We start from the raw sequence: 14,084 nt of genomic DNA on the forward strand, positions 1-14,084 counted from the left end.
CTGGACGCTGTAGACGTTGGTTTTAAAGACTGGATCAATAGACTGATCAAACACCTAATAGCTGTGTTTTGAATGGCGGCAGCTCCATTCTTAGAAAAAAAAAATTGTCGAGTGAATTTTCTGCTCCATTTTCTTCACCAGCAGCCTCCCGCATGACACAACCACCTCGCCTAACACACTTTCCCACATGCACACACAGAACACCCACAATAAGGAAAACACCGTCCACCATAAAACTGTTCAAAGTGCCTTCATGTCACAAACAAATCACCATTTCCCAAAGCCCAACCCATCTCTGCTCGCACTAACCATCGGTTTTCAGCACATTTATGACTTTACTGCCTGGCCCTCCAGTTCATTTACACAGCCTTGAATTTAAGAGGATGGGCATGTGCTTCCTGACAGGTTGAATTATTCTGAATCATTTCACTTAAGGGCCCAGATGCTAACTGTCTGTTGCCCTTCACTGAGAAGGCAATTAAGGTGGCCTGGTGCCGGCTAAATGCCCCCCAGCTTCTGCATGGGTGAGTACGTCTTGTTATCTGCATCTCTGTCATGATGTCGTATGAACCTCGCCCCCCTGTGTGCCCATACACATCCTCCCATTTGTGGCCACCACCTCTTTTTTTTTTTTGGCATCACCTGTCTCTGTGCCTCAGACCTGCTTGTGCACATGATGGCGAGAGAAACCCGGCTCTTCTGCAGCCACTTTACCGCCTCGGAAAACATTCCAAACGGAGACTTTGCTGTTTTAAAGACGTTGTAGATAAACGGAGAGGACAAAAGGTCAGCAGTGTGCATATTTCCAGGCAGGACTTTTCTTCAACCTTCAAACTATGTCATGGTAAACTGGAGGCGGTGCTACCAGTTTAGTGAACTCATCTGAAGAGATGCAGCTGGCTGTCAAGGACTGCATTGCTCTCATCATCTACATCTTGACCTTTCTGCTCGGCCTTCCTGCCAACCTGCTCGTCTTCTTTGTGTACATGCGCAAGGCTCGTAAACATGGTGCCACACCCAACGTGGTCTACGCCCTCAACTTGTGTCTGGCCAACTTGGGGCTGTTAGTCTGGCTGCCTGTCAAGACTCTGGAGACTTTGCTTCAGGACTGGAGGCTGCCTGCTCCCGTGTGTCTTGTCTACAACTTCTTCCTCTTCTCGTCCCTGTATGGCAGCTGTCTGTTCATCACTGCTGTAACAGCGGGTCGTTACTTCAGCATAGCATTCCCGATTGTCTACAAGAGATGGCGCTGTGCTCGTAACTCCTGCATCATCAGCGCTGTCTTGTGGCTGTTGGTGGTGCTACACCTCAGCCCTGGCGTGATGGTCGAAGAAGGGGGGTTTTTTGTTTCCACAGGTAATAACGCCTCAGTTTGCTATGAAGTTTTTAGTGCGTCCCAGCTGGCCGTGCTGCTGCCACTCCGCCTGGAGATGGCCATCACCCTGTTTCTTTTGCCTCTGATTGTGTCAACTTTTTGCACGATGCGCTGCGTCACGCTGGTGTGGCGCTCGAAATTGTCCCCCATGGGAAAAAGAAGAGTGCTGGCTGTTGCGCTGTCCACGCTCGCTGTGTTTGTGGTTTGCTACGCACCCTACAACGCCTCACACGTCGTGGGGTTTGTGATGGGGGAGAACGTGAAGTGGAGGACGTACGCTATGCTGACGAGCACCTGTAACGTATTCCTGGACCCTGTGGTCATGCTGATGCTATCTCCAGTCATGTCAAGAGGCATCTTGGGAAGAATCTGTGGACGGCAAAGCCAGTTCAGCCACAGGGGGGGTTCTCGGTACCGGTGTAAAGCCGTCAGTGAAGCTTCAAAAGTTAGACCACCAACTGTCCCATCTGAGGGGAGCAAACCTGGGGCTTAGATGACCTGAGAGTGTCACAAGGAGACTGTGCAACAAATTCAAAAGAAGAAATGGTGCAAAAACATTTAGTCTGATATGACCACTCTTCATGTACCAGTAACCTCTGCAAACAGACCCAGTAAACCTCCTCCACACTGACTGTCCAGCTACATGAAGTCTGTTAATTCAGAGCTGACTGACTTCTTCAAAGCTTTGTGTCGTCAGGCGTTAACGACCTGTTTAGACCAAATGTTTCTAAAGAAAAGAGATGATGTAAAAGCCTATTTTGCAGACTGAATACAGCTGTAAGGTACTGCTGTGTCACATGTAATGTTTTGCTGATTCTTGTAACATCCTTGTTTTGGATTAAAATGATGTGTGGATAGTATGTGAAATCATTGTTTTTGACCAGGCACACTGTGTATGTTTAAACATTTTATTTCAGATTTCATGAGGAATGTTTATCGGCTGATTTTAAATGGCTCCATCTGGTGTCTCAAGCTGTAAAAGCTCACTTTAAAATCTGTCATGTTTTGGAAAGTGTTCAGTATTATAAGACATTTCTCACAGGTGAAGCTAATCACAACACAGCTGCCTTGATTTTCAGTGGCAGAATTATCAGCACGGCAACATGAAACAAATCTTTAATGTTATTAGTTACACCTGTGTGTGTGTACATGTTTAGATATCTTTTTGAGGACAGAATATGCCTTTTTCCCAATAAGTGACTATTAGTCCCCACAAGTAGTGGGGACTAATAGTCACTTATTGGGAAAAAGTGCCCTTCCCCTCAAGTTTGAAGGCACTTTTGAGGCTCAAAATGTGTTTTTAGTGTCAGGGTTACAATTAAATTATGGTTAGGTTTAGTCTAAGGGTCAAGGTTAGGGTAAGTGTCTGGGGAAAGCATTATGTTAAAAACATGTCCTCACTAAGATATGAAAACGAGTTTGTGTGTGTGTGGCGTGTGTGTGTGTGGCGTGTGTGATGTGTGTTCTGTGTGTGTGTTTTAAACAGCTTTTTGATAAACTTTAATTATCAAAAATATGATGTCTGAAATTAATTACATTTAAATGAACATCATAAATTTTTTGTTTGTGCATAAATTGATCAGTTCCTGAAAAGTTGAGTCTCTTGACTAATAAAGCAGTGTGTTTACAAATGTGTTGTGTTGTTTGTCTTTTCAGAAAATTTAAAATAATAAATCTGACTTGTGATCAATCACGGGTGACTTTAATGCAAAGTTGGAGATGAGAGGTAAGTCTTGGATCAAGAAATAAAAGCGGTCAGCATCTTATTGGACAGATAAAGCAAAATCACTATATCATTGGAAATAGATGACATTGCCTTCAGTGAAAGCTTGTAAAGTGTATCCGGGGGCAGACTCTTGTAGTGATCGTAGTCCATTTCGCTTTAAGAAAACAAAGAAAGTCCTAGATGCCTACAATACCTGTCCTCATGTAAGTATGGATATTAAACAAGAAACCTATGAACACCATCAGTTCAGCAGAGATGTGAGTCATCGTGCACTGACAGACTGACTAATGAAGACGTCTTAAAAAGAGCAAAACAACTTTGTAAAAATATAATGATTGAATAAAGATTCCCATTATAATAGATATGTTTCATCACAGGACACATATCCCTCTAATGGGATAACTACACTCCTCACAGCAGAACAGTGTTAGGGTCAAGTTTTCTCTTTAGTTTGTCACCTTTGTGAGACCCTGTGTCCTCATCCTGAACCTTATACTTCCTCCTGGTCAATAAAGTAATAATAATAATAATAATAATAATGGATTGCATTCATATAGCGCTTTTCGAGACCCTCAAAGCGCTTTTACAATTCCACTATTCATTCACTCTCACATTCACACACTGGTGGAGGCAAGCTACACTTTAGCCTCAGGGCAGCTGTGGCTAAAGTGTGCTATACTTTGGTGACTTTATTGTCTGATGCTGTAAATAAACCCGTTGTCTTCATATGAGGACATTAAAAATTACTAATGTTATTAACGTTCAAAAAAGATGCTTAGAGTTACACCAATCAGGTAACACTAATCCCAAATAGCTAGTAGAAATTAAAGATCCTTCCTAAACAATAGCTTGGGTCTCAGGAAACACCTGTTTTGTTATAGCATGCTAAAAGAACATAGACTGTTTAAGTAAATACACTACACACATATGATAATACTTAAATAAAGAGATATGTAATACATACATATCTCAGTTATAAATTATGCTGTACTTTTGTGTTTAATAAATAAAAAATAATAAATTAACAGACTTCCAACCAATATGTATTAAGTAAAATAAATAAATACAAACAATGCAAAGTAAAAATAAAAAATTATAACATACAGACTAAAACACAATTAAAACACACGTGTTGATAAGCTTCTGTGTTCCTCTTGGATAACCTGCATGCAAAGGTTTTAGTGGAAAATTTCCAAATAAACACTCGGACTCTTGGCTCGCGTTCAGCGCTACTGTATACGAGCCACCGCATGATAAACACATCTGGTCTTAATGTGCCTATAATGTTCAGCTTCCACTTATGCACATCAGACTGGGGTCATCTGACGCTGTCCTGCACATAAATCCTTGTTGTTTAGAGATTTGATGTGCTCTGAAGTGATATAAAAAGAGAGGCTGGTGGGAGGGGTTGAGACACAAACACACCCAGTGTTAGAGCACAGCGGAGCTGAAGGACTAAGTGGGCAGCAGACTGATCACATCACGTCAGGTAAACCAAACCATCTGTGTCTTTATCATGTTTATTTAATCCCTATTATTGAATTTTTGGTGCCATATATGACATCAAAAATGACTCAAAGTCATACTTTCAGGTAAATCTGGAAATGAATAGAAAAGTGAGGATTTAGAAACATTTTAAAAAGTGTAACCAGCTTACAGCCGTTGTTCATGTATTATATGCGTTTCATATTTTTGTTTTTAACTTTGCTGAAGTTATAAGTGAAATGCAATCAGGAATGTGACTGACAAGCTTCATGTTAGGCAACAGTAACAAGGCTCTTCATATTTTTAGAAAAAAATATTTTTCATTATTTTTAATAAACCCACCTTATTATATTTTACATTGCAAGCAGAGCTGGTTCTGCTACACTCCAGGTGTTAAACGTGGCCCAAAACTGGCCCACCTCACTGGATTGCTGAAAAATCATTAATTAACTCCAACGTTATCAGATCAGATCGAAATTTGTTGTATCCCAAGTTGCTTCATTAAGAATTCAATTCCATCGTCATTACTGGAGTCTGTACATGTTTTTTAATGTACATGTAATTGTCACAGACCCCACAGTTAATCCCTGTTCTCTGTTTGGTTTGTAGTTTTATTGATGGTTCAGGGTTTGTTTATCATTTATTCCAGAGCATCATGGGTGGACTCATTATATACCTCTCTGTGTCACCTCTTCTGTTATGTTCATGCATGTTATATGTTTGTCCTTATTTCAGTGCAGCTCTTATTGATCCCCTGCTTTGTTTTGATAGTGTTTATCTCTTGTGCCCCTTCTTCCTGCATGATTACCCTGAAATATGTCTCATTTCTTTCCTGATATTTCCACTCCTCTGATTAGCAGTCTGTGTATAAATAGTCCTCCCCCCATCCTTTGTAGAGTTGTCTGCTGTTCTGCTGTGTATGTGTTCTTGTGTGGATTTTATTTGTCTTGCTTTTAGACTTCTACTTGGACTCTACTATTTTGTTTATTGGACTTTTAAATGGCTAGCTTTTGTTTATTGGAACTGCTCCTCTCTGTTTTGGGGTCCTCTCACTAAAGCCCCTGTGAGAGTAATGACAACAGACTAAATCTGGAAAAGACCTTGTTGAAATAGTGCTGCTTTATCTTAATCATGTATTTGTAAATGGATGGTTCAGTAAATGTTTGCTTGCTTTTACTTGTCACAAAAGCAGCTGGGATAACAGTTGTGAGTTTGGACAGTCATCGTGCCATAAAATGGAAATACGATGTACAAAATTTGGATTCATCACTCTATCGCACTTGCTTCAACTGATTTTCAGACCAGTTGTTGTGTAATTTGGCACACCTGTGCTTTTTCTCCCCTTTTCCCTCCTTTAAGACTGGCAGCCTAAGAGCTGAGACTATTTCTGATGGGGGTTTGGCAAAGAGTAAATGGATCAGCGCTCCCTAGTGAAACAATTAAAAACTAGTTGTGTAAACACAACTAGAGATGGACCGATCCGATATTACGTATCGGTATCGGTCCGATACTGACCTAAATTACTGGATCGGATATCGGAGAAAAATAAAAAATGTAATCCGATCCATTAAATATCACGAAAGCACCTCGCAAAACTTGCAACACGCCGTAACTCACCTCAGAACGTTAGCAGTCGGAGCAGTATGCATCACGTGATAGAGCAGCTGTGGCATGCCGGACCTGTCGGTGGTCTGGATAGCATGTGGAGCTTCGCTAGCAACCTGGCATTTCATCTCCGACAAAGTTATCCCCGAGAGAAGTAAAGCAAGTGTGTAAGTCCATCTCTGAATGTTTGTAAAGCATTCCCACGTTAAGCTTAACAAGCGACTGCCTCTCGCTCTCCGGCTGCTACTTCAATCGTGAAACTGCTTAAATGATCAGCTGATCGGCTTTTCTGTCGCTAGTCCGTCTCTCTTGTTTGTTTTTGGCCCACTTTGCACCAGAAAGAGGAAACCAGCGGCTGAACAACAGCAGAACGTTTAAGCTTGATAAGCTGTTGTTAGAATTTATTTAATATTTCTTTCTACACCAGGATCTTTTTCTACGTAGCTGACGGCTGGTAACTGTGCAGGGGCGGATCTAGCAAAGTTTAGCCAGGGGGGCCGATAGGGCATGAACAGGGAAAAGGGGGCACAAAGACATACTTTTCTTTCTTATTCTCATTTAAAATGTCGAGCTTTTAATAAATAATTATCTGACACCCAAAGTTTTAATTTGATGTCAAATGAATAGAAGTCAATTACTGTATATAGTGACTATTAAGTCTAATATATACCCTAGTAAGCTATAGTACTTTTTCCTTTGGGAAGGTACCATCTGTGCAGTCTGCAATTTTGTTGAAGAAAGATGTTGAATCTATTTAATATTTCTTGAAAAATAATTGATTTCTGTGCATTTTTTTTCACACTGCATCAAATTAAGGTTGATTACGTCGATTAAGCATCATGAGGTGGCGCGTGAGGGGTGGTTCCTTATTTTTTATTTATTTATTTTTGTTGCTGGGAGTTGGAACCCTATTAGTTAGGTTGCTTAATATTTACGCTAAGCACTCTTTAAAATACCAGAATAGGGAGGATGGTGTAGGTCTAAGTTTATTAGATTGATCAGTATTGCTGAACTATGAAATATTTTTTTTGTATACAGGTATAACAGAATAGCTTTAGTGTAGTTGTTGTTATAAACTTGAGTATGAACTTGCAGACTTGCAAAATGCAGCAAGATATTTTAAAAAACAGTTTTGTTGATTAAAAAACACTATATCGGATTCATATCGGTATCGGCAGATATCCAAATTTATGATATCGGTATCGGTATCGGACATAAAAAAGTGGTATCGTGCCATCTCTAAACACAACACTGGTTCATCTCCTGAATTTGGTGCCTTCTTCTGCTTGAATGACTCATAGGTCAGTGTTAAAAGAAAACAAGAGAACAAAACACAAATAAACTAAACACTCCTCCCTCTGAAAATGGTTAGGCACAAGGACTGGACTGAAAGAAAAACTTTGAAAGATAAAACTTGAAGAAAACTTAAAGAAATCAGGGGTGGCTCAAAAAGAAGCACTTTTACGGCTTCTTTTTTATTTTGACTTGGATTTCAAAATTAGGTATCTTGTAGTTTAATGCACTTGCAGATCGTTTTGTGGGATCCGACAACGAAAAAATGAAGAAAAGGAAAGTGTAGCTTCCTCTGCAAAACTGCAGCATTTTGCCAAAATGTGTTGATATAGAAAAAAAAAATTTGCTTTTTTAAAAAAGGTAAATTCTCTTCTCTGGTCGCAGCAGAGCAGAGAGAGGAAACAATCTTCCTCCTCTCTTTGTTAGTGCCTTGGCCTTTTACACGAGAAGTTCTGATTAATCATTTCCACCTACGCTGTGCCGAGCTTCTCAGCGGTTGCTGGGAGATGATGTTTGGAGAATGGTGAGAACGAAATGTCCAGAAGTTTATTAAATTTCCGCTGGCGAAGGAGAGACTGTAGGCGCAGAAGGATGACAATATTAGGGGCAGTCTTGTGATGTGATCAAACAGTCTGTTTCCAAGAGGTGAAGAGAGCTGCAGCACTACAGAGCACTCTGTGATGGAGAGGCTGGATTTCAAAGCCTGAGTGAGGTGAGTTTATCTCCAGCTAACTTCGGACGGGGCGTATTTTATTTCTGGATGTCTTTATATGCAGAAATTTTGTCCCACTTTCTCCATTTCTTTGACAATAAGATGTTGCAGGTAAATCTGAGCCAAATGGACTCAGATGTTTGTTACTTTTTAACAGTCAGCTTTAAAAGTCTGTGTGGTTAGAAAGTTTGGGGGAGTTTCTTTCTGATTGCAAAGAAGAATAAAAAGTATTTTATTCCTCTGTAGCAGAGAGCTCACCAGTTGCTCCAGTTCCTTTTTTTTTTTTGTTTCCCAGAAAAAACGTTGACACTTCATACACCACACTAATTCTGAAGTTCTACTTTTAAATAAGAAAAAACAAATTTGTGCATCTTTAAATTTAAATGTTTTCTAGATGGTAAGGTAGCAATCAACTGATGTGTTAGAATATTCCACTGTGGATTTTTTTTCTTTTCTTTTACGGAAATTATTATTTGCAAATGTTTGAATCTGATGTCAAAGAGCGTGTGAAGCTTTAGAGAAGATAATGTGCTGTTGTGACCGCTGCTTGATTTGTTCTGTGTTTAAAGCCAAAGTTCAGTGCCTTTACCTGGTAGTGGCAAGGAAAGAGCAGGCTGATGACTTTCTGAAAAACCTTCTTTTGTGTATTTTTTTAAACATTTTAGCTTAAAAAACAAACAAACAAACAAATGCAAAAGACAAGAACTGGTTTCCTTTGCAAACAAGATAAACTGACTTATTAATATTGATGCATGGAGTTATATAAACATTCACATCTCTATGGCAGATGAAATATATTAGCTGTTTTTCTATTAAGCTTTCTTTCTTTCTGATGTAAAGTTAAGAAAAATGTAAGTATGAGCTGTTTCTGAGTCTTTGGTGCTACTTGATCACAACTTGCTTTCTTCCTCCCTGCAGTGTCTGTGAGAGTGTGTCCCTAAGAAGACACCATGGCATACAATCTGTTGCTTTCTGTCTACATTATCACCTTCCTCATGGGAGTTCCCGCCAACATCCTGGCATTTGGTACCTTCTGCCGCAAGGTGTATCGCAAGCCAACCCCGATAGACATCCTCCTCCTCAACCTGACCATCTCCGACCTGATTCTCCTGGCTTTGCTGCCTTTTAAAATGAAGGAGGCCTTTGATGACATGGAGTGGTTGCTGCCCTACTCCCTCTGTCCCTTCACTGGGTTTCTCTTCTATGTCACCATCTACAACAGCACCCTGCTGCTCACCGCCGTGAGTGTGGAGCGTTACCTAGGGGTCGCCCACCCCATCAGGCATTCCCTCCATCGGCGGCCTCGTTATGCTTTGTTGGCCTGTGTCATGTTCTGGTTGCTAACGTCTCTGAACCTCATCGTCGTCTACATCATGCCTTACCTCCAGTGGAGACACACCAATGGCAGCACTCCCGCCACACCTCCACCTAGCTGCTACCTGAATTTCTCCGACAAAGAGCTTGCAATCCTGCTGCCGTTCCGCCTCGAGCTCTTCCTCGTCCTCTTCTGCATCCCCTTCATCATCTGCTGCTTCTGCTACGTCAACCTAATCCTTATCCTGTCCCGTCTCCCAAATATCAGCAGGCGGCGGAGGCTGCGATGCATTGGTCTGGCTCTTGGCACACTGATCGTATTCTGCGTCTGTTTTGGCCCTTACAACATCTCCCATGTGGTAGGCTTTGTCAATAAGGAGAATCAGGAGTGGAGGACTGTGGCGTTGCTTTCCAGCACCTTAAATGCCTGCCTGGATCCATTTATCTTCTACTTGTCCTCGTCAGCCGTTAGAAGCATGTTAAAGCACTGCTTCAGGAACATCACAGCAAAGCTGCACATCCTGCGGTGTGAAGAGACTCAACACCGTCCTCAACAGAAACCAGAAACTGAAAAATACAAGAAAGCGGAACCTTCTTGAAAGTTCTAGAGAAATTCTGAACGTATTTATTTTATACAAAAGATATGGACAAAATGAAAAGCCAGGAAATGTTGTTCCACTGTGAGACTGAGTTAGTTCCTGTTGGTGTCAGTGGTTTAATTTATTTAAGGTAAAATATTTAAAGCTGAGTTTGAGTGATATGAATTAATTTCTGTATTGTCATGTGTGTTAACTGTGTTACTGTTGATTTTATAAACTGATGTCATAAATGACCATAGTATTTCGTTACCAACTTAAATAGGACTTTAAATAAGAGCTAAAGAAAAATCTGGTTTAGTAGATTAGTTTTATCTCCTAAAAATACAGTAATTATTATTTTTCCCCCTGAATCAGGTCTTATTGTGATTAAGATCTGAGAAAATGAAAACAATTAGATATAAACACAGTCTGCAAACCAAACTAGTAGAACTACACAACCAAAGAAATAAGAAGCTATGAAAACAAACTCTGATAAATGTTTCAAAACTCTCCAAAGGAGGATAATGTATTTTAAATGAAGTTTTGTCTTTTTTTAGGTGGATAAAATGCTGAAAAATTGAGTAGGAGAAATAACTTATTAGAAAAATGCAAAAATAAGTGCGCCAAGGACGGAGCCCTGTGGAAGCCCATTTTGGATTGGTTGAGATCTGTGGACCAGCTTTTGAAAATGAAAGTTATTATTTTAATGATGAAAAAGAACACTTCTTTATCATTACACTTTAAATACAGTAATAGCTAAAAAGGTGTTTTGTTTGTTTTTAGTTATTTGCTCAGGTGGAATGGTAATCTACGGAGGTCCAGACTGTTATAAAGTTAAAGCTTATTATCTTTTTTGTTTATCTTTACTCAGAGGCTAAAGGTGCACTCAGTCTGTCTTTTGGCTATAAATGTAGCAGGAAACGGGCCCTTCAGAGCACCTGCTGTATACACTGTGCTGTACTCATGTCACTCAGAGTTCAACAAGGACACCGTTTAATTAAAGATAAGTGTTTTATAGAGATAAAGCAATTAAAAAACCCACGTTAGACCATATAGGCAGGAAGCGGAGAGACTGTACATTGCTGAGCTAATATGAAGTTATGAGCACAGACGGCCCGGAAGTGTAGACACAGATTAAACATGGATGTAGTGACACAGTTATAAAGTGTGTGTATTTGTGCTCTGCAGAGACTTCAGACAGTAACTGATAACCGACTTCAGGCCATTTCCTGTCAATAATAATGAACACCGCACTCGTGCGCAGGTGCAGAGATGCACACAGCTCATAGCCCTTTATCGTATCCAAGTATACACTGCACTCAGTGTGCACAAACAGTTTATTTTGAGCCGTCAGGCTGAATGCTGGAAGCAGGTGTGTTTGAGTACTACTTACATGGTTTTTGCATGGATGTAGAAATACCTCAAACACGAATAATGCACTGTAAAAATACTAACGTGTTTAAAAGAAAACTGGAAATACATTTTGAAAACATTTGCTCTGGACTGCTTTTATTACTACTTAATTACTTGCGTAGTAAGATACTAGTGCATACCAAGAGCTCAGCTAGTTTATTAGTTTAGCTAGGACTGCAGCTAATGGGATTTATTTTACAGCAGCATTTTTCGATATCACAATAACAACAACATAGTATTTGTAATGTTTCTGCAAAGAGCAACACCTTGATTTACAAAGAAAGGGCAAGTCCATCCATATTTGGATGCAACAGCACTTTGTGTTTCACTGATGACCGAGGGCTCCCTTCAGTTTTTAGTCTAGCAGTCAGGTGGTGGAAGTAAAGCCATTATTGGAGAATCAGCCTCAGCTTAAAGCTAAGGAGGACAGAAGTAGCTCTCCTTAGACTCATGCGTCTCAGATTTTGCAAAAAGCCTCAGTGTGATGTTTGGAAACAAAGACTGGATGTGACACTTTCTTCAAATCATGACAGCAACACGACTTTTATACATAGAGTATTTATTCCAAAAATTAAATATGACAAATTAAAAAAAAAGAAAAAAAAAAGAAAAAAGGCTCAACTTAGGACCAGGATCAGGTGAGTGTTAAGACAAACTTTAAAAGTCCTTTAACATACAGTTGTACTTATTAATATCATAAATTAAGAAAAAAAAAAAAAAAAAAAAAAAAAAAACATTTTCAAACTCAAATTTTTTTTTCCTTCAAGAATGATATGCAGCCAACCTTCAGAGGCATCTAAAGATTCATTCATTTTGTGGGGAATCCCTTAACATGGGAGACGGGCACTCGTGGAGAAACAAAAGCTCTTTGTCCAAGTCTGTAAACGTCTGAAGTTCAGACTCTGAACTTCGCATTCGAAAACAAACTGAAGTTTTCATACAGAGACACGCAAACACGGAGAAAAAGGAAGGCCGGCCAAACCGATTGCACAGAAATTTTACAGCTGCTTCATTATTGCTGTCCATTTAAGAATGAACACACAAAACGCCAACCGAGGACAACATGCAGTACGCCTCACAGAAATAAATAAATATGCTACATCATGTCTACACTGAGATATTCGTTACCTACGAGTCATGAGTGCTTCTTACCCAACCCACTCGCCCAAGTTATGATTTGTATTACTGAAAAATGTTTGGTTTTAGGTTGTGCTCGAGTGCCCGTTCAATAAACCAATCCCTGCAGGCCTTTTGGTCCTGTCAGCTCAAAACGGATAAATTCTGCATATTTTTGTGTTCTTGGCATACATGTCAGAGGTATCCACACACATTACAGTATTTCCAGGTATTAATATATACGTATTAATGTAGACTCTGGGCTCAGCACACTTTGAACATTTTTTTTCCAGCACCATCAGAAAAAGGCACAGTCTGTAACGGACAGGAAAACAACCCCCCAAAAATAAAGCCTCCTCTCATTAATATGCAAAATAAAAGGTTTAGTATATGAATAAAAATCAATGTCCTAAAGCTTCTCAGATGAGCTTTTGAGATGATAACACAAACAGAGTGTGCGGAGGGCTGAGGATTCATCTGATCGCTCTATGACAAGACAAACCTCGATCACATACATAAACCTAAATTTGGAAAGTTATCGCAGACCTCTACGTTATTAGTTATTAGGCTTCTGCTTTAAATAGGACTTTGTTAGAAAAATAAGCAATACATGTATTTCATTATTAAATGTAAATATAAATATGTTTTTTTTTCTTTAAAAGGGGGAAAAAAAAGGCATCTGAAGTCCTGTGGCATCACTAGTGGAGAAGGGGGTTCCTGTAATAAGGCTGTCTAAAGGTCAACTTACAGAGACGACCAGAGCACCAGCAAACAACGTTAAATATGCCCGCCATTACTTTTGCTATTGTTCAAGTAAAACGCAAACAACCCCCCCAAAACAAAAACAACTAAAAGAAATGCTGGTAATGTCTGACATTAAGAAACAGCCTCGGCCAAACATAAAGAAACCTAACGAGCACTTCTCTCCCCCGTGAATTTCTGTTAAGTGCAGTAAAATATCCTTTTTGCTTTTTGTGTATAAATATACAGTATTTATGTTTATCTGCTGAAATATTAAATAAAACTCCTCTTATAGCAGCTGATTCTGGTGACACGTGGCAAGGAGAGCGTCAGCACTCACCCCGACCAGGCACATGGGTTTGGTCCAAGGGATGAAACCTGAAGGCTTCATGTGTGTTAAAGTAAACTGAAGGTTTGAGATGAGCAACAGCCTGCGTGGGGCTGGGTGTCCAACAATAACAGCAGTGCAGAGACGTCAATGACGGACTAAAAGTTGAAAAATAAACAAAGATGTCAACATCACCACCTGCAAATCCAAATAGAGGAAAAACCCTCCAGGGGGAAAAAACAAAACGTAAAGATAACTCTGCTTTTGAGAAAAGTGTCATCTTGGCACTCAAACTGCAACGATTAGTCGATTTTCGGGGCCAATTTATATCAACTTGTCAGATACTGGTTTTTGTTGTCATTATTTCTTCTTCTTTTAAATAAAGCTCTTTCCATAAA

General features: G+C 39.8%; 2 protein-coding genes across 3 annotated transcripts; both read left to right on the forward strand.

Moving 5' to 3' along the window:
- Positions 1-666: 666 nt before the first annotated feature.
- Positions 667-2,538, forward strand: LOC113014963 (free fatty acid receptor 3). Its single transcript, XM_026156847.1, has one exon. The coding sequence runs from the start codon at positions 891-893 to the stop codon at positions 1,866-1,868; it is 978 nt and encodes a 325-aa protein (XP_026012632.1). The 5' UTR covers positions 667-890; the 3' UTR covers positions 1,869-2,538.
- A 3,791-nt stretch (positions 2,539-6,329) lies between these two features.
- LOC113014964 (free fatty acid receptor 3-like) lies at positions 6,330-10,553 on the forward strand. 2 transcript variants are annotated; one of them, XM_026156848.1, is made up of 2 exons: positions 6,330-6,358; positions 9,115-10,553. In XM_026156848.1, the coding sequence occupies exon 2, from the start codon at positions 9,147-9,149 to the stop codon at positions 10,107-10,109; it is 963 nt and encodes a 320-aa protein (XP_026012633.1). In that variant the 5' UTR covers positions 6,330-6,358; positions 9,115-9,146; the 3' UTR covers positions 10,110-10,553. The 2 variants fall into 2 exon arrangements, with proteins under 2 accessions (XP_026012633.1, XP_026012634.1); XM_026156849.1 differs by lacking the exon at positions 6,330-6,358 and adding an exon at positions 8,145-8,196.
- The last annotated feature ends 3,531 nt before the right edge of the window (positions 10,554-14,084 follow it).

This window comes from Astatotilapia calliptera, chromosome 22 (assembly GCF_900246225.1).
Source record: "Astatotilapia calliptera chromosome 22, fAstCal1.2, whole genome shotgun sequence".
Taxonomy (NCBI): Eukaryota; Metazoa; Chordata; class Actinopteri; order Cichliformes; family Cichlidae; genus Astatotilapia; species Astatotilapia calliptera.